Genomic DNA, 20,179 nt, shown 5'->3' on the forward strand with positions numbered 1-20,179 from the left:
ATGGGTTCAACCTATCCCACTTTGTTATATCTCAAGTCCCTCTATTTAATTTTAGGCAAAGACTGCCTTTGAAACCAGAACACCTAGCCATCTCCCCTGTTCCATAATGGACCTTGCCTCAGTCTCCAGAATGGACTAAATTTTAGGAAAGAGCTCAACAAGATATATTCCCAGCTCATCTTAAATTAGATTTTTATAGTATGACTTCATTGCTTCATGATTTTGCTTGAAGGAAATTCCCTGAATATCAGACACACCCCTATTCAAGTAAAATCACAAAACCATCTTTCAAAGCTAAATAGTTAAAAAAATTTTTTACCATTCAGAATTATATAGCTCTGTTTCCTTCTGTTAGTAAGAATAAACTCTCTCCTTTAAACTGAATACTGACAGAATAGAGAATAAAACCACTTCACACATATACCGAGGGGAAATGAGGTAATGAAAGTACTTTGGAAATTAGAGAAGTCATTGATGCAAAATATTTTTACCTCAAACTTCAGTTTTGAAGCATAAGTAATTTTACATGTTGAATTAATGAGAACAGAAAATAGAAAACAAAAGATGCAACAATGTTCTAATAGATTCAGAATGAGTGAAGTTTTCTTGAGTAAAAGCAATGTCTTGTAATTTTAATTTTACTGTGTAAATTAGAGAGCAAAAAAAATTTGGCTATTCAGTGTTGTGATTCTAGAGAAGCTAATATGCTGTTGACAATCCAATGCAGTCAGTAAATACAGAAATACTCAATAAAAAAGATAAAATTGTTACATGGTATGGCATTTATCATTTTTCTCAATGTGGAATTTTGTTCTCTGTGAAGATTAATGTACATAGAGTATGAAATTGTGCTTTTTTTTTGTATGCAAGGATGTTCATTATAGCATTTTTTAATAATGGAAAAGTTTACAACTTAAACATCCAACACTCCCTGGAGCTGAAGAGATGAAAAGATGTCCACACATAATATTAATTAAATAAAGCAATTTTCTAAAAGTATGTTTAATATCCTAAGAAGTATATACATTTATGTTTATATTCATAAAAATGGCTAGAAGGAAACCACCTATTACTATGTTCTACCTCAGTGGTGTGGGATTAAAAATCCATTCTTTTTGATTATTTTATAATTTGTATGTATCATTTTTATAATAAAAATTAAGATCTCTCTTTTTTAAATTTTTTTATTCTTATATTATCCCCATACATTACATCATTAGTTTTAGATGTAGTGTTCCATGATTCATTGTTTGTGCCTAACACTCAGTGCTCCATGCAGCATGTGCCCTCCTCAATACCCATCACCAGGCTTTTAAAACTCAAATCCACTAAGAAGTTTGAGTAAAGTGCCACAAAATAAATAATAAAAAATAAAGGCTCCCACAGAGATTTTAAGCATGTGAATAAAACGCTTTTGCCTTGCTAATAATTGTAATCATAGGAACAATTATCTCTTTCCAATTCCCTGAATTCTCTTTCATCTTCACATTGAATTTATATACATGTATAAAAATCATACAAATTTATTTTAAAATTTGTTAAAAAATTTTTTTGGTAGAATAACTAGTGATTGAGCTTTAGAAATTAAAAAAAAGCCAAAAAACAAAACTATTTCCTTTCCAGCTGCCCCATGCACAAGCTGATTTGAGAACAGTAGTATTTTCAGTTTTCCTTGCCACTGTTTGTGAGCCAATCTTTGAGAATTAATTTCTATTTCCATTCATAAGTGGTTAGATGTTGGTTTCCTTTTGCTCATTTTTAAACTGTCTTTATAATTTTTAGAGCTTGTTTGAAGTGAGTGTGGTCTTTGCTCACCCAGAAACAGTTGAGGATTGCCACTTCCTGTAAGTTGCTACATAAACAACAATGTCAGTTGTGTAACATTGTTAATGCTTTTTTGGTTTTCATGAAACAGTGTTCCTCCTCTTTGTAATGAGCATATCAGAACTTGTCATGTCTGTTAGTAGGTTTAAAATGTGCTGTCTAATATAAGGGTGTAGGCATACCAGTAGAGCTGGTATAGGGATTCATTTTGTCTGCTCTTGATATATTGAGTTTAGCAGCCATATATATTAAAATATATGAAATATATTTGAATTATATTCACCCCAAAATAAACTCATTAACTTTTTTTATTAACTTAAATTTTACTTAGACGTGCAATATGCCCAGATTGCTTCAAGCCAGCCAAAAACAAACAGGTAAGGATTTCTCCTTTTTATTCTTTATTGAGTTTTGTCTGCACTGAATATTCAGATTAACAGCAAAATGATATGCGTTAGAAATACTGGCAGTGTATTATACTAAGAATCATTCTTTAAATATTTCCATTTGCTACATTTATTTTAATTTTTTTTCAACTCTGAATACCTTTGCCTCTAGCTAGGAAGTCATAACACAAACATTCTCATATTTGTGTCACTGTCTGGGTTGTTTCCCTGGTGTTGTTAAATTTAGAACCAGTGTTTCAGTGATGTTACTGTTACCCATTTGGGGGAAATTCAACTTTTAGGTTTTAATCCCCAAATTAACTCATTGAGGAAAATCCACGTTAATTATTAGCATTCCAAACTTTTGTCTAATATCCATTTTCTAGGAATTGGTATTTAAGAAATATAATCCAAGGGCGCCTGGGTGGCTCAGTTGGTTAAGCGACTGCCTTCGGCTCAGGTCATGATCCTGGAGTCCCGGGATCGAGTCCCACATCTGGCTCCCTGCTCAGCAGGGAGTCTGCTTCTCCCTCTGACCCTCCTCCCTCTCATGCTCTCTGTCTCTCATTCTCTCTCTCGCAAATAAATAAAATCTTAAAAAAAAAAAAATTAAAAAAAAAAAAAAGAAATATAATCCAAAATAAATTATTTTACTTAGGACAATCGGAATTAATATGGCCTGTTTCAGGCTACATTTGCAAAAGGACATTTTATTTAAACTTCCCTTTATTTGATGTGAGCTGGTCTTCATATTAATGAGCAAATTAGTTAGCATATATTTTTAGTTTCTACTATGCCAGGAGGGAATGGCAAAGTAATGATATTGGCAAGATTTCATGCCACAGATACCTAGCTGGTTTTATGCAGAGACTCAGGCATTCTTAGTTTTACTAACATCTATTTTGCTGTTATGGTTGTTAAGAAGAATGTAAGCATATTACCAAAGATACATCTATTGGTCTTTACTCTTGGCTTTGATTAATTGCCGAGCCTTTTGGAACTGGGTGCGGGGTGGGTGTTGGGGGAGAGTTTGTAACATTTGTCGAATGCTCTGTGCAGAAATAATTTACAAATGCAGGCAAAGCCTAAAGCACTGCTTCCCACCTTTCTCACATCGTGATACACCTAGAACATTACAATGTTTGTCCAGCACCCTGAGGTCAACAAATGAAGTTGCTCTAAGTTGGAGGCAATGGGCCGGGGAGTTCTCTCTGTCCAGGTCCTGCCCCTCTGCCCTTGTGAATTAGAGGGCTCAACATCTTAGGTACAATTATAGCTTATTGCTTTGCCATACCAGTTGGAAAGCTCTGTCCAAATAACCTGTAGCCATATTTATATTGAAGATCTTGTTTCAGTTTTTGTTATCTTTGAGGAAATATACAAGTACCAGCACCAAATAATGGAATAAGGACATTTTTGTCAAAGCATCATCGACACCACATCATTTGGCCAGTAGTACAGTTGTATGTAGCTTTCCTGCCTTTTTGTTGGGAGCAAATTACATGACCTTTTGAGATTCTTTCAGGCTTAAGATTTCATATCTTAACAGATAGGCACTTATTTTTCAGTTTTAACCCTATACCTAGGGGTTCTCCAAAATATGATTTAGAAAACCATTGATGATAAACCGTTGAGATGCCTCCATGTGCCTCTTTAGAGTCAAGCGTAATTTCTCCAAACAGAAGAGACAACTGTGATTGATCATAGTAAAGCCATTTTATATGCACTAATTCATTCTAGTGTATCTATGATGTGGTTTGGCTTTTCTGGTCTTAAAAAACCCAGTGTGGGACATTTGTTGTAGATGCCCTTCTATTCAGCATGGTGAATTTGTTTAATTTCTCTGTGGCTGGTGAGTGATGTTGAGTTGCTAGATGCCAGGTCATGCTGGTTGGCTCTGTTTACCTCTTAGCCTGGCAACCTGCTGCTAAATTGTTCTGCTAGATCTACCTGTTATTATGGACATAGACTAAATTGAAAAAGAGGGTTGAGGGGAGAACTGACAGTATGAATGCTTAATGTTTTATTTTCTTAAGCTTTTAAGTATTTCTGTCCTATAAGTATGATTTAAAATGATGTCATTTCTCCAACCATGTTCTGTGTTTCACCTCCAATGTTTTCTTGTTTTCTTGCCTGGGTGATAAAACGTCTTTTCTTTTCATTTTTACCTTATATAGTCAGTGTTCACTAGAATGGCAGTTATGAAAGCATTGAATAAGATAAAAGAAGAGGATTTCCGCAAGTAAGTAGAAGTATAGACACATGGGAGCATCATGGAATTTTCTAATAAAAGGAACGTTAGAGATCATCTGGATTATCTCTAAAACAAAACTGGATGTATTTCAGGGATGATGATTGTGTCTTAGTCATTGTTATATCCCCACTCCCTGGCACAGTACCTGGCATGTAGTAGTGTTCAATAAATGTTTGTCAAACTGATATTTGAATTTATGAATCAAACCCAACTTCTTTATCTTTAGAAGAGCACATTGAGGGAGTTGACTTGCCTAAGATTTCAACTGGGTAATAGAGTGGACTTAGAGCCAGGGTTCCTGACTCTCCAGCCCAAAGCTGGTCCCATTACATCCCTCATTCTGCATTTCGAGTATTGTCCATCTCCAGAAGAGGGAGAAAAAGGCTCATGAGTTCTTCACTTGTTAAAATATGCTGAAATACAATAAAGCTTATATTTTAATTCTCATTGTGTTCATTTTATTTAATAAAATATTATCATAGTTATCCTTCCAGAATATCGTTGAATAAATTTCAAACAATGAAGCTATGAAGAAGGTTTTATTTATTTTACTGACTAAAAGCAAGCCTCAGAAAATGGAAATATTTCTATTAAACTTTAGGAAGTAAAGTTAGCTACTCTCTACAAGCAATAGTTCCTGAGTTTCTAAGTAATTTTTTTGTTAAGACATCTTAGGAAACTGTGACATTTTCAAGCCAAGCATTTGGAATAAGTCCATATCTAGTCATTTACAGGTAGACTCCAGTCCATGGCTTTGGAAGTTCCCAGATGGTAGACAGAAAGTAAAGCCATATATTGCTCTTTCCTGTCTTCAGTTAGATTGAAGTTTCTTAGCTAAAAGGGCAGAGTCTGTCACATTCCACTTTTTCTGGCCCTGAGGTCATAGTTGGAATGAGAAAGAGAAAGAGAGAAAAATGGCAGAGACCCTCCCTACAGGTGGGACTTACTCCTGTGACTAGTCTGTCACTGCACACCAACTTTACCCGAATGATTAAGGGTTTTGTAAGCTGGCACCAAGTGTTCATGGATAGCAAAATGGCTAAAGAACCTGGAGAGGCTTCCACTTCATAAATATGGGTTTTTCTCTCAAATCTCAAGGTTGTTAGAAATTATCATCTGGGAACATGAGGCCTCCTAAGTGAAAGGTAGTAGCAGAGCCCTGATTTACTTAGTGCCACTCTTATGTATTAAAACGTACTTGAGGCCTGAAAGACCTTTATGATTCCGAAACTTAAAGTTAGGGAGTGGCTTAGTCCATGAGACTCGGGCTCTGTGTGTCTCAGACAATGCTGATTCATCCTAGTTATGTGGTTCGATATCATGTCTGGAAAATAGTAGCTGTAAAATTTATTTTGTTTTGCAGGCAGTTTCCTTGTCCTCCAAACTCACCAAAGGCTGTATGCACTGTTCTTGAAATTGAGTGTGCTCATGGTGCTGTTTTTGTGGCTGGTAAAATATTTAGTCTAGAATATACTTACACTGTCAACTTACTCTCCTTTCTGAAAAACTCAAATGGCTCCTCTGTTTCCTTCTTATTTTTATTATTAGGTTCTGATTAGTTACCTCTTTTGAGAATTAGGACTGATAGCCAAGCTTATTTTAAATAGGTTCTATAGGCATTTTTAAGGTCCACTTAGTTTTGTTATTTAAAATGCCATGCCAAAGGGAATGACACTTCTCAGGTTTTAATAGTTTCCATCAGAGATGGCCAGTACCCATAGAAATATGGGTAGATGCAGAGACCCGAAACCGATCAGGAGAAACTTAGCCACAGAGAGCATGAAAGTGAACTTGAAAAAATAATTTTATCATCTGCAAAATGACTGAAGACTGAGCTTCTGAAAAAAAAAATTGTTGCATTAACCTTCCCAAGAGGTAATCTAGCAGATAGTTTTTGTTTTGAAAGCTACATCTATTTCACAGTAATACCTGAAATGAAATTGCTCTCTAGTCTCAACTATAATACCCTGCCCCATGGTAATGAAAGCTACCTGCCATTAGTGCAGCTTTATTCTTAAAGCAGTGAGTCATGTTCTGTTAGGGTTGTGGGGTTTTTTAAAATTACAAAAACTTCAAAATTTCCTGTATTTGAACTCTTTGGAATATATTATCACCAATGTGTATTTCATTAAAAGTATTATTAATCAAGTGTAAAAGCAGTAGTTGCTGGTTTTCTTTTTTTTCTAATGGTCCTTGGTGTGTTCCTTAATATTACTTGTTCAGTCAGCCAATCAGATTAATAAATATACTGAGCATTCCTTTAGAGTTCATTTGATGATTCATATGATGTCTTTATCCATCTCTTCTACTGTTACCTTAAATCTTTTAATTATTTATATATCTGTGCGGGCTCCCCAAATTAGGTTGTTAGTTGAAGGCTAAACATTGTTTTGTGTCATGGCACCTAGGATATTGGCACTCAATAAATAGTTGTTTTATCCTAATGTGTTAATGATACCATTCCATCCAGGCTACCTTATGTTTCTTTGGCAGGGAGATATAATAAATATTCCAGGAATTTACCACAGACTCCTTGGATAATTGATGGAGAAAGGAAGCTGGAATCTTCAGTGGAAGAATTAATTTCAGATCACCTTTTGGCAGTATTCAAGGCAGAGAGTAAGTGTTATAATATTCATATTTTAAATACATTGTCATTCATGAATAGGTTTCTTGGAGGTGGCAGGAAGGATTTCTAAATTTTGTAAATCACCACCAAATCTGGGCTCCTTGCCTGGCAGCTTCCCATGAACAGGGGTCACCATGTCCTGAGCACCTCTGACTTGGCCTGGATTTCTTTAAAGTATTTCTTTCCTTTCTTAAGATGACTCGGCAAATGCAAAACCACTGAAACTATTTTAAGTGAATGTACTTAAGCTCTGACCTTGGGACACCTCAGACTTGGCCTCTTTTTGGGGAATATGAGGAAATTAAAACACAACTTCCACATCCAGTGCTTGTTCAAGAATAATCACTGGCAAATGCCTAGCTCCCATCTTAACTGCTAAAATATCCTGGGATAAAGTTCAAGACTAGAGAAAATAGATCAACAGCTACCATTTTACAATGACCTAATGATAGTATGTTGTGTTTTAATTTTCCAGGTATTAATGAGCCCAGGTTTGTGGGATGAGTCCGATCCTGTCAGGTTTATGTTTTCTTTGTCTCAATAGGTTTGTCAGGTCACGGGCAGCATAGAGCCTTGTGATTTCACCTAGGACTAGACTAGAGGAAAGGGGCTAAGATTTCAATTGCAGAAAATAATGTTGTACATCAGGAAAAACTGTAGGCAGTAAATAATGATTTACTTTGAAGTGGGTCTCCTAGCATAATTAGAACACTTTTTTTGAGGAACCAACTAGATATCCACCTTCTCTCTGAAAAGCCTTAAGACAGGCCTGCTTTAGGAATGGCAGGCAGGCAGATGATTGAGAAGAGATATGGCTGTCCCTTCCAGCTCTCTGGCTTGTCAAGAGGAAAAAGCACTTTAAACTATATCCTTCTTATAATTTGTTGCATATTGGGTTGGTGGACCCTCTTTAAGGGTCTTTAAGAATTGTTTACTGAGGGGCCCCTGGGTGGCTCAGTCAGTTAAGCGTCTGCCTTCAGCTCAGGTCATGATCCCAGGGTGCTGGGATCGAGCCCCGCATCGGGCTCCTTGCTTGGCGGGGAGCCTGCTTCTCCCTTTGCCTCTGCCTGTAGCTCCCCCTGCTTGTGCTTTTTCTTTCTCTCTGTCAAATAAATAAATAAAATCTTAAAAAAAAAAAAAAAAAAAAAGAATTGTTTACTGAATAAAGAAGAAATTACCCTAGCAACCTAACATTTTCCAAAATCTTAGCAGTCAAGACTCTGGGATATTGGCATGAGTTTTTATCTACTTAATATTTACATACTGGTTATCTCATAAGAATTATCCAAGTTATGAAGAAGTGAAAATCAAGCTTTAGCACAAAAAGTCTCTTCCAAACTCTTTTTGGGGCCACCTTACTCTCTTTCTATAAGATGATTCAAGAAACTTTCCATTTTGATTATTTGGGTCCCAAGGAAGCTCCCATTACCAATAGGGCTGTTGGGAGGCTCTGAAACAGCTGTATGTTTCCCCCTTGCAATCTTTCATGACATTAGCTTGGTTTCATTTTCCATTTGAGGGGGAAAAAATTATACCCAAACTGAAAATGAAGCAAACTGTGTGTTTAGCATCTGTAATTGTATCCTGAGGAAATTTATTGAGAGCTGCTTGAGAAAAAGCAGACCTCTGGGCTTCTGTGCTAACTGGCTCCTTGTTGGGGATAAAACCTGTTGTTTGAAATGCCTGATTGGTAGCATCAATTTGCTAACCCTGTGCATCTCATATATTGTTCTTTCTGTGGTTCACGTCTGACAGCTCTGGGAAGATGGTTCTGACTGTTGTACCTCTATGGTTTACAACTCTCTGAAAATAAGCAGTATTATATGAAGTAATCTAGCTACTTATATAAAGATTCCTTCCCCATGGGGTACCTGGGTGACTCAGTAGGTTGAGCGTCTGATTCTTAGTTTCGTTGGGCTCTGTGCTCAGTGCCCGGGTCTGCTTCAGATTCTCTCTCCCTCTCCCTCTCACCTACACTCTCTCTCTCTCAGATAAATAAATAAAATCTTTTAAAAATTAAATAAATAAATAAATAAAAATAAAAAATAAAGATTCCTTCTCCTAAATGGGAGATACAAACTTGTTGCTCAGTTACTTTAAACAGGCACATCATATTATCCCCTTGCTAGTCCCCTAGTTAATGAGTAGTAAACTTTGACACACTCTCAAAGTCAATGTGTCTAAGAAATTTTCCCCTAACCCATTTATTATTTCACTTATTGAATAAATATCTGTCATGTTATTTCCCTGCTGAAAACTTGTCAGTGACTACATACAGGATAAAAGTCCAAACTACTGAACTTGATCTTCTGAGGCCTTTATTATCTGGCCTCTGCCCATTTGTCAGTTGCATCTCTGTCTGCCCTGGGTATGAGGGCCACTGCAGACTAGCGAAACTGCTGAACTGCTGATCATTCTTGCACTTGGCTTGTTTTTGTTTTTGAAATATCTGTTTCTTTGAGCAAAAAGCTCAAAGAACTTGCAGAATTAGGGAGATAAGACAAGGCATAATGTGAATTTAGAAAACTCAACCAGGACACCTGGCTGGCTCAGTCGGTGGAGTATGTGACTCTTAGTCTCAGGGTTGTGAGTTCGAGCCCCACGTTGGGTGTAGAGATTACTTAAAAATAAAATCCTTAGAAAAAAAAAAAAGAAAACTCAACCAAATTTTAAGCAGGTATTTCCTAATACTTAAGATGGTAACTCCTTTTCCTTTTGTTGTCAGCTAATATCCATAATTGCACAGGAATAAAGGGTTAAAGGTTACCCCCAAAAATATCCTTAATGAAGTGTCCAAATTTGAAATACTTTTCTAAAAGATATAATAAATGTCCCTTCTTCCTTTGTCTAGATTTAATGTTTCTCTGGACTTCTCAAGAGCCTTGCTTTCTGCAACTCTTTCTTATTAATGGGCTAGAATTTGTAGAAGTTTTATGGGCTAGTTTATGAACTAGAGATTTCTCGTCTGATTTAGCTGTCACTGGTGGACTTATCTCTTTGTGTCCTGTTCATTCCCTTCACCCCTACCAGGGACGGGTTATGGCTCAGTCACTGTGGATCCCCTGGTGCCCTAATATTATGGCTGGTTTGGAGATGGAGGTGGGCAGGTGTAAGACAGATCGTAGCCCCAGGGAGTCAGTATATTTCAGCTTCCCAAATGCCACTCTGAACTCTCCATTTAGCTATCCACCCCTACTTAGTGCTACTCTTGAGTCTGTTGACTGCCTAGAAGCTACTGATGTTACTCTGGTTTTTATTAACAGCTTAAAAATGGACTTTAAACATGGAATGGAGGATTCTTTGGGACTTAATGGTTCACAGAATCCTACTCCTTGCCTGGCTTAGATTCTCTGCCTCGAGAAGAGCCTGACCTTGTAGCTTTCGTGGCTGCTTACCTGACCAGTTCTCAGGTGTTAATGCAACAGCTTAAATTCTAGGCCTACCTTGGATATCTAGCCCTTACCTAGCCAGCCCTACGTTGCCACTTTTGGTGAGACCCATAGCTTTGATCCCTGGGGGCAGAGAGGAGCCTACTTGACCCTGGCAGTACATGACAGACAACAGCTCAGAGCCTATTTCCCCAAAGTGTTGACCTTGGCTTGCCAAAGGGATTTCTTAGAGGTGAAAGAAGAATGAAATCCTACTTTCTTCACAGCTAAACATCCTAGGAAAGAGGGCTAATCTTCAGTGTCATTTTCATAGGACTTTTCAAGCCTGTTAACCTTCCTTTTTCTAAAATCTACATGGGACCTTTACATACAGACTCTTTTCTTGGAAAAAAGTGGCTGTCAAAATGGTGTTCACCCTCCTTCCACCTTTCCCATTTGTTCTTCCCAGCTATCCCATTCTTCCTCATCTTGTGCTCTCCAAAGTGGCTGGACCATTGAGGAATAAATACAAACCTCATAGCTCATGCTGTAACTGTGCTCTTAGTACAGGAATGTTCCTGTATGCTTCCTGTCCTAGCCCTAGCCACTATATTACAGTCCTTATCCCTCCACAAGCAGTAAGCCCTGTGTCCATCTTGTTTGTCTCCCCAGGATCTAGCACAGCAACTTGCACATGCCCACTGTAGATATTTGTTCCTGAATGAATAAATCAGGGTGTGAGTCTGAGTTCTAGCCTCCAATATATGTGTTCAGAGATCTTACACTTTGCCAAATTCTAATGACTGACCAGAGTACTCCAAACATAGCAGCCTTTTCTAATCCCTGCTCTGAGAAGACTGGTCTTGCTTTCCTTGTGTGCATGAGTCTGGATCTTCAGCCTGTTTTTGTGGTGGTTAAGAGACTCTGGAGTCAGATTGTCTGGTTCAAATCCTGGCCTTATCACCTACCAGTGATGTGATCTTAGGCAAGTTACCTATCCTGTCTGTCTCATTTTCCTTGTAAGTAAAATGAGGATAATGATAGTACCTACCTCACAGTGTTAACATATATGAAACATTTATAATATGCCTGCCTATGGTAATGTTTCCTATGGTGATGATGGTGCAATCTTCAGTTCTGTATCTAAGGAAGTTGTCATATAACCCCTGCCCCTTTTTTTTACACCATTTTCCATTCTAATATTTGCAGCTTTTTAGTGTAGGATGATCCATCTATCTTAGAACGAACACTGGTTTTGTTGTGATCCCAGCTTAGGTTTGTTTAACATAAAGAATTTGCTTTAAAACCCTTTTTTCCCCCTCTTCTTCTTTTCATAGAGTTTAATTTTCAAATAAATGTTTTTGCTTTGTTTTATTTTAAGGAAAAAAGGAAAGATGATAGATTTTTCACCATAAGCTTCTGGCCTGGCTTGTAGTGGAGCCTTCCTCCAAACAGTGCTCTCTCCCTTTGGCTTTCCTGTTAAGGTCTAGCTTTGACATCAGGAACAGCTCTGCCATTTAATCATGTGGTCTTGGGAAAAAATAGTTATCCTTTTAGAAGCTTGGTGTTCCTTTGTTTAATATCTACATCATAAGGTTATAATAAAGATTAAATGAAATAATGTATGCAGAATTTTAGCTCAATGCCCAGCATATGACAGGTGCTCAATAAATGGTGTTTTTTATTATCGTTGCTATTTTTATTAGAGATTGGGATTAGAGGTGGGATGACTATCCCTTGGAATTCTCCTGTAGGTTGTTTAAGACAAATGAAGTTTTTACCAAAGGGTGGGAATGAAAATCTTAGGGTTATTATGTTACTGATTATTTTTCTTTATCTGCTTTGCAAAGGTTTTAATTTTTCCTCCTCTGGAAGAGAAGATGTAGATGTGAGAACATTAGGAAATGGTAAGATTGCAATAGCATCACTTGACTAGAGCTAACTTTCAGACTATCACCCTTCTCAGACAACAGGTTCACTGTAGTCGCTTAGTTAAAACCAAGGTGGGCAGAGCCCAGAGCTTCTCCCAGTGAGGAAGCTTTGTGGATTATGGAGCTACCTTTATAAATTATATGATTATGTCTTAACAGGATTCATTTCTTAAGAGGCCATCCTTATTGCATACCTATAGGTTCTAAGGGACTTTTATGTGCATTAACAAGACAATGCCTGAGTTTTTCCAAAAGTTTGCTTATTAATTGTTCCATTTGATAACATTTCGGCAGTACCAGTATAGTTTTCAAAATGCACATCTTCATTTAAAAAGCAATTCTGCTCTCTTAGCCTCCATTTCTCTCATTTTACATTGTTGCATTACAAAAAAGATGATGAGAGTTAATCCTGAGCTTGAGCTTTATAGTCCCTTCCCTTTATGGAATCCTAGCTTTTCTGTTTCACTAGTGGATTTGGCTTAGGAGAATGGATTTCAGCCTGGTATACCTGGGCATTGCCATGTGTGATAACGTTACCTTAGTGTAACCAGGTCAATTAGCGGTTGTTTGGATTTTATTTTGTAATTAACACAGTCTTGTTCATGGACCTTTGGGAAAACAGTCATTTTCACATATTGCCTGTACTGGGGTTTAGCAGCCCCCCAAAAGCCCCTTGATTCTTTCACACATCCTTCCCTCTCCCAGATGTAGTCATGTCACTAAACTTTCAGTCCTCTAGAGCTCAACTCATTTTTTCACACCTCCTAACCCTCTTGCATTAGCCCAAATGTTAACTCCATCAACACGTTTCTGTTTCATGACGGGTGTGTGCTGCCAGGAAGGCCCTTTGCAATTGAGCTGGTGAATCCTCATAGAGTACATTTCACTTCACAAGAAATTAAGGAACTTCAGCAGGTAAACCACTTCATGACATGGAAATTGTCATGTTTCTGCAGCTCTATAACCGAACTAGAATTGCTAATTGTTTTTCCTTTTCTGCTACTACAGAAAATTAATAATTCATCTAACAAAATCCAAGTCCGTGACTTGCAGCTTGTCACAAGGTAAGGGTGGACTCCCTGGAGCTGATCTCAAAAGGGAAGTTTTGGTTGTAGATCATTTATCTGTTTTTTTTGTTTTGTTTTTTTGTTTGTTTTTTTTTAAGATTTTATTTATTTATTTGACAGAGAGAGAGACAGTGAGAGCAGGAACACAAGCAGGGGGAATGGGAGAGGGAGAAGCAGGCTTCTTGCCAAGCAGGGAGCCCGATGTGGGACTCGATCCCAGGACCCTGGGATCATGACCTGAGCCGAAGGCAGATGCTTAATGACTGAGCCACCCAGGCGCCCTAGATCATTTATCTGTTAAGGGAATTGTATCCAGAATATATAAAGAACTCTTACAGCTCAATAATAAGAAAACAACCCAATTAAAAATGAAGGAGATGATTAAGTGGACATTTCTCCGAAGAGGACATACAATTAATGAATGAATACATGAAAAAAATGCTCAGTATCATTTGCCATTGGGGAAGGACAAATCAAAACCTCAGTGATAGCTCACTGTACCCTCACTAGGATGGCTATAATCAAAAAGACAGAAAAAAACAAATGTTGGCAAAGATGTGGAGAAATCGGAACCCTCATATATTGCTGTGGGATTGTAAGCGTGGCCACTTTGAAAGACAGTTCGGCAGTTTCTCAGAAGGTTAAGCATAGAGTTACCATTATGACCCAGCAATACCACTTCTAGATATATACCCAAGAGAAATGAAAGTGTACATCCACACAAAGACTTCTACATGAATGTTCAAAGTAGCATTATTCATAATACCAAAAAAAGTAGAAACAACCCAAATGTCCACGGATAATATATGGTATCTCCATACAATGGAATATTATTCAGTAATAAAAAGGAAAAAAGTACTGACTGATATATGCTCCAACATGGATGAACCTTGAAAACATGAAGTGAAAGAAGCCAGAGACCACACACCACATATTGTATGATTCTATTTTATATGAAATATTCAGAGTAGGGAAATCTGTAGAGATAGAAAGTCAATTAATGGTGCCAAAGGCTGGGGGAACAGGGCATGGGAAGTGACTGCAAATAGGTATGGAGTTTCTTTCTTGGGATGATGAAGTATTCTAAAATTAGATTGTGGTCATAGCCACACAACTCTGTAAACATGCTAGAAATCACTGAATCGTACAATTAAAATGGGAATTGTATATAAATTTTATCTGAATAAAGCTATTTTTAAAGAAAGGGAAGTTTGGGGCAAGGCTTGTGTGTATTCTGTGTATTTAGATAAACTTGCTTTTATTGTTTTTGTTTAGAGAGGCAATAGGACATATGAAAGAAGGCGAAGAAGAAAAGACCAAGTCCTATAGTGCCTTAATATGGACAAATAAAGCCATACAGAAGAAAGACATTGAATTCCTAAATGGCATAAAGGTAGCTAAGTGCTCTAACTCTTTTTATTTTATTTTTCGATTGCCTATAAAAGAGTCCTTTCACTTTTAGTTTATTACTAGCAATTCATAGAGCATGGGCTTTGGGGAATGTGAGACCTGCTTTCAAATCCTGGCTTTGCCATTTGCTGGTTGAATGACTGGGCATTTCATCGAGCCTGTTTGAGAGACAGCATTGCTAGTGATGAAGAGCCTGCCTCTGGGCACAGGTTTCTTGGATGCAAATCCTGGATCTGCCTTTCATAGTTGTGTGACTTTGGACAAGTTGCTTATCCTCTTTATGCTTCAGTTTTTTCATCTATAAAATTAGTTAGAATAATGAAATGAGTTTAGTCATATCAAGCACTTAGAACAGTATCTGGCACATAGAAAACCTCAGCAATGCTATTATTACATTTGGCCATATGTAGAAAGGAAATACAAAATAGAATTGACCTAATAGGACTGATGCTAAGATTAAGTGCATAAATAAAACATATTATAAATTTTTAAGAAGGATAGTATATGTACAGCACAAATATTTTGGCACGTGCTGGATTTTCCTTCACATGAGCATATCACTGTAGAGGGTCTGCCTATTCATTTGCATATTTCTTCCCACCTGTCCCTCACTCTTCCTGTAACGATAATTTACTCTCAAATATAAGGAATGAGCATCAATGGGCACAGAGATGTGTACAGTCATCACAACATCATTTAAATGGGCAATATTTTGTAATAATTTAGATGACCTACAAGAGGAGAATGGCTTAATCTTACCATTTATCTGTATAATGAGCTATTGCTAGCCAGTTGTTAGAAATTATGTAGTAGGTGACTATTTATTAACAAAGGAAAATGTTCCTGATAGATGCTAAGGGGGATGAAACAAGCTATAAAGAGTATATAGAGGGGGATACATTGTGATTTAAACACACACACACAAGTGTGTGTTTGTGTATACACATATATATGACTACGTAGAAAACAAATTGTATGGCAAAAGATACCATAAATAGGATTTATACTTATGAAAAATAGACAAAGGATATGAATAAGCTGAAAACGAGCAACTCCAAATGGCCAAGAATCATCTGAATAGATGTTCCACTTCTGGATTGAAGTAACAATAAGACCTCACTTTAGTCCTCTGAGACTAGTAACACCTACTGGGTGGCATGGAGGAGAAAGCTAGTTGCATGCTTTGTCAGTAGAAATATAAAGTATTTAGCCTTTTTGGAAAACAATGTAATGATGACTGTAAAAATTAAAAATATACTGGTCTTCTACCCAACACTTTTACTACTGGTAATCTATCCGGAAGAAATAAAACTCCATTGCATAAGTATATGTGCACAAAGATGTTTACTTTATTCAAAGCGGCAAAATCAACAGCACAACTAGGAACAAAGTGAATTTCCTTCAAAAAGGAAAGGGAAGAACAAGCTGGTATCTTATAAAGCTATTTTAAAAAAAAAACTAAAACAGCATGTGATCCCATTTAATTTATGTTATTGTATGTATATATACCTAAAATTGTTGGAAAAAAGGATAGAGGTAGGCCTACAGCTATGACTTACAGAAATACCCATGACGTTATGAGAAAGAAAGTGAAGTGCAGAATCATGTTTATAGTATAAGTGTCTTGGTGAAAGCATAGGAGTAATTCACCGGCTTAGACAAGTTCATCTCTAACCCTGGGGGTGGACTAGATCACCCCCAGAGGGCCTCCAGGTTTCAGGTTCTGTGATTTTGTATCAAAAGCTATTGGCTTTTGGCCCATTATCTGGGGCTTTTAGGATGATAGTTTAACTCTAGACAGATATCTTTAAGGTTACAAAACAAAAAATTTTTTTAAAAGACTATTTATTTGACAGAGAGAGACACAGCAAGAGAGGGAACACAAGCAGGGGGAGTGGGAGAGGGAGAAGCAGGCTTCCCGCCAAGCAGGGGGCCTGATGCGGGGCTCAGTCTCAGGACCCTGAGATCATGACCTGAGCTGAAGGCAGACGCTTGACGACTGAGCCACCCAGGCGCCCCGCAAAACAAATTTCTAAACCTCTTTTCCATCAGGTGTACAAGTCATTCAGAATGCTGGGGGGAAAATTAACTCATTTTAAAAATAGATTCAGGGGCACCTGGATGGCTCAGTTGGTAGAGCATGTGACTCTTGATCTTGGGGTCATGAGGTCAAGCCCCACATTGGGTGTGGAGCCTACTTAAAAAAAAATAGATTTATCATCTGGAGGTAGCTATATTCAGAGCTAATTCAGAAATAATGCTGAATAATGCTGAAAGATGATTTTTGGAGGTACAGAGTAAGCAGTGAAAGGGTCTCTTTTAATGGTTCACAGCCCAAATAGACTGATGGGACTAGCTGACTTCTAATCATTTTTTGTGTTAGGTTAAGACTATTTTCAAATATTCCTATTGTCATCAAAAATACAAAAACTGAGTTACTGTCCCACTTTGAGAAACAGTCACTTCAAATTTACTACGTGTCTCTTCTTTTTTAAGGGCAACCTACTTCTAAGGAAAAAAAACCCTTTTGTGTATATGTATATGTGTTTCTGAAAATTCAGCAGAATGGGGCCAGCAGAGTGCATTGTTAGAGTAAATGGTTTCCTTTTGTCTACTGAAAGCAGGCAGACACAAAACACACACAGGAGTGTGTGGTGATCAAGCGTTATGTTGGAAGTCCAGTGGTGGGTCTACCAGCTCAGTTAGTACTTCCATTGACTAGTTCATGGTTTGCAGTCCTGGGAGTGAGTAGCAAGAAAGGAAACAGGGAGAAGAGCACTCCTTGGTCATTCATTTGAACCCAACTATTTCTGTATTCTACAGTGGAGGCCGTATCTGTACAGATTCCTTAACAGTTCAGCCTTGTCCTTTTTTTGTCTTTTTGGCCGGAGAAATGTCAAACCTTATGGAGACAGCCTATCTCAGCAGAACAAAGTGCTTCTAAAATCAAAGCATTAGCGAATCATAAAACCCATGAATTAGGAGGGGCCATTGACTCACTGCTATGATCAAAACAGTCACACCATTTCCAGTATAGTCTTTGTCAGAACTTGCTCTTTCTTTCTTGGTGGAGAACTTGATAGAGGGGAGACCAGACAGAAATCCTTCTCTTCTTAGCATGGCTTCAGGCACTCCCAAATCATGTAAATTATGAAGGAGTTGTTCCAACAAGAAATGGCAGAAGATTCAAAGTTCTTATGCACCTACATTTCTCGTTATGCCCAATATCTATTTTTAAAACTTGGAATTAGTTGACCTTCTACAATATTAATCTCTATTTCTTGATTTATATCTTGTGACAAAAGGAAATCTCTAATTATAAGAAAAACAAGCCCGTGCCCCTAAAAAAAATCTGAATTGTAAAAAAGGCATGCAGTATTATTATTCTCAAGTAATTTGAACTGGGCTTACAAATACTGAGAGGTCCTGGTTTATTGCACACACTTCTTTGTAATTATTATATTGAAACACTACCCTGAACAGTGATGCAACTGTTAATTTTCCAGATATATCTTTTCATACAACAACAAAATAACCTTGTATGTAGGTGTTTGGTTGTCCTTAAAACATGCACACTGCCCGTACACACCAGTGATGCTGAGGTCTCACCCTCTACAAATAGCCATTTCTCACCTCAGCTCTGTTAGGTCATCTGTTGGGTTGCCGGGGGGTGGGGGTGGGTGGGTAAGAATAGGTCTTCTAGAAGAGCTCTGTTAAAGTAAAGAACAGACTAGAACTCCAGGGTCCTGCTCAATTCAATTAATTGATTAAATATTAGAGCAAAAGAGACCTTGGGGATCATTTACTTCAAAGCCTTTTTTAAAAATGGCATACTGGGGCCCAGTAAGTGAGTAACTGTGGACGAGGTTATGAAAAGTTCCACAGAGCCTGAACCTTAGGGAATACAATTTATTATAGTATTAGTATCTACCCTGACAGTGATAGATGAGTCCTCCAAAGAAAACATCTGTGGTGGGCCATGGATGACAGAGGAGGTGTTGAGACAGGCTTCCTGCATAGCAAAGCTGACTCCATGGTTGTGTAACGCATCCTCCTCTAGGACTTAAAGATCGACCAGAAAACACCTCTGCGGGTCCTTCACCGGAGGCCCCTGGCTGTGAGAACTCGCATTATTCATTCCATGGAGACATGCTATGTGGATGAACATCATTTCCACCTCTATCTGAAGACTCAAGCTGGAACGTATCCTTTCGCCTTCCGCATAGCAATCCTCTAACCCTGTCGGAAGAGTTCACGCTGCCCTAGAAAATAGGTGCAACTTGATCCAGGAACAATTAGGGTAAGAATTAGGTTGGGGAAGAGTCCTTTTTTTGGCGGGGGGGGGGGGGGGGGAGGGAGGGTTCCCATCTAATTTGTATCTTTCAAAATGACATTTTAAACTGCGAGGCGGCAGCCGGTAGAGCATGAACTTTCAAATAGTGTGTCACACAATTCTGCCTACCTAGTAAGTACTCAGGAAACAGTTCTGATTGATTCATCTATTGATTTGTGTCTTTATACATTCTGCAAGGCACATTTTCATAACCACACTTGGGTTCTTTCAGCATTTTGAGCATTTGCCCCAAATCACTAAACACTGATAGTAGATGGGAGTGGCCCTACTTTCATACTGGTCTTCACTTTATTTGGCCACTGGCCCAAAACAAGAGAATAGTCCAAAAATGATCACTTGTTCATATGGTACCCTGTTTTGTGTGGTTTTGTATCCTTTCTGAGTTGTTAGTTAAAATACATCAGGGAGTTGCCAGAGTCCTAGCTCTAGTTTATTTTTCAAAAGTGCTCCTAATATTTGTTCGTTTCTTGGTTTTATATTATTTAGTGATCCAATAGCATGAAGTGGTAAGATACCTAATATAAAACTAATGATATATTTATGGGTATAAGGCAAAAAATGTCATTTTAATCCTCAAGTAGTATTCTCACCATGTTGCTGTAGTCTGTTTCTCCTTTTCCATCAACCTCCTCTCTCTTCCTCCCCAACCCCACACCACTCCACCCCATCCTATCCCAGAAGTGACCAGCATTTGCTAAGCTGAAATAGGTAGATGTTATTTACTCTTAAAATCTCTTATATTTTTAGTTCGGATCAAGGGATGACATGTTTAGACCACAGTGGGCAGACCTTTATAGCTTTGTTGTTTGGAATATATGTGCCTACTATAGATGGAATGTGGATGGAATTTCAAAGAAATCACAGATTTTTAAAAAATCTTTTTATCTAATTCCAGCTTTTATTTTAGAGTGCTAAGGTGAAATGCAGTGGTCTTTGAAGAAACTAATCTTTTCAAT

General features: G+C 37.8%; 1 protein-coding gene across 3 annotated transcripts in view; it reads left to right on the forward strand.

Moving 5' to 3' along the window:
• The window catches only part of PUS10 (pseudouridine synthase 10), a 68,455-nt gene that overhangs the window by 43,600 nt on the left and 4,676 nt on the right, over nucleotides 1-20,179 (forward strand). The window contains exons 7-16 of one of the 3 annotated variants that reach the window (XR_006792523.3): nucleotides 1,783-1,844; nucleotides 2,156-2,201; nucleotides 4,388-4,452; nucleotides 5,828-5,913; nucleotides 6,958-7,083; nucleotides 12,312-12,368; nucleotides 13,231-13,307; nucleotides 13,401-13,456; nucleotides 14,735-14,852; nucleotides 18,930-19,169. Coding sequence is in view for 2 of the 3 variants with exons in the window: in XM_045884938.3 (XP_045740894.2) it covers nucleotides 1,783-1,844; nucleotides 2,156-2,201; nucleotides 4,388-4,452; nucleotides 5,828-5,913; nucleotides 6,958-7,083; nucleotides 12,312-12,368; nucleotides 13,231-13,307; nucleotides 13,401-13,456; nucleotides 14,735-14,852; nucleotides 18,930-19,072 (836 nt within the window). In the remaining variant the exon portion in view is untranslated. The remainder of the gene's footprint in view (nucleotides 1-1,782; nucleotides 1,845-2,155; nucleotides 2,202-4,387; nucleotides 4,453-5,827; nucleotides 5,914-6,957; nucleotides 7,084-12,311; nucleotides 12,369-13,230; nucleotides 13,308-13,400; nucleotides 13,457-14,734; nucleotides 14,853-18,929; nucleotides 19,170-20,179) is intronic. The other 2 variants (XM_045884938.3, XM_064572479.1) reach the window with 2 other exon arrangements.

This window comes from Mirounga angustirostris, unplaced genomic scaffold (genome assembly GCF_029215605.1).
Source record: "Mirounga angustirostris isolate CCGP_5_RB_7025 unplaced genomic scaffold, mMirAng1.0.hap1 SCAF_10, whole genome shotgun sequence".
Lineage (NCBI taxonomy): Eukaryota > Metazoa > Chordata > Mammalia > Carnivora > Phocidae > Mirounga > Mirounga angustirostris.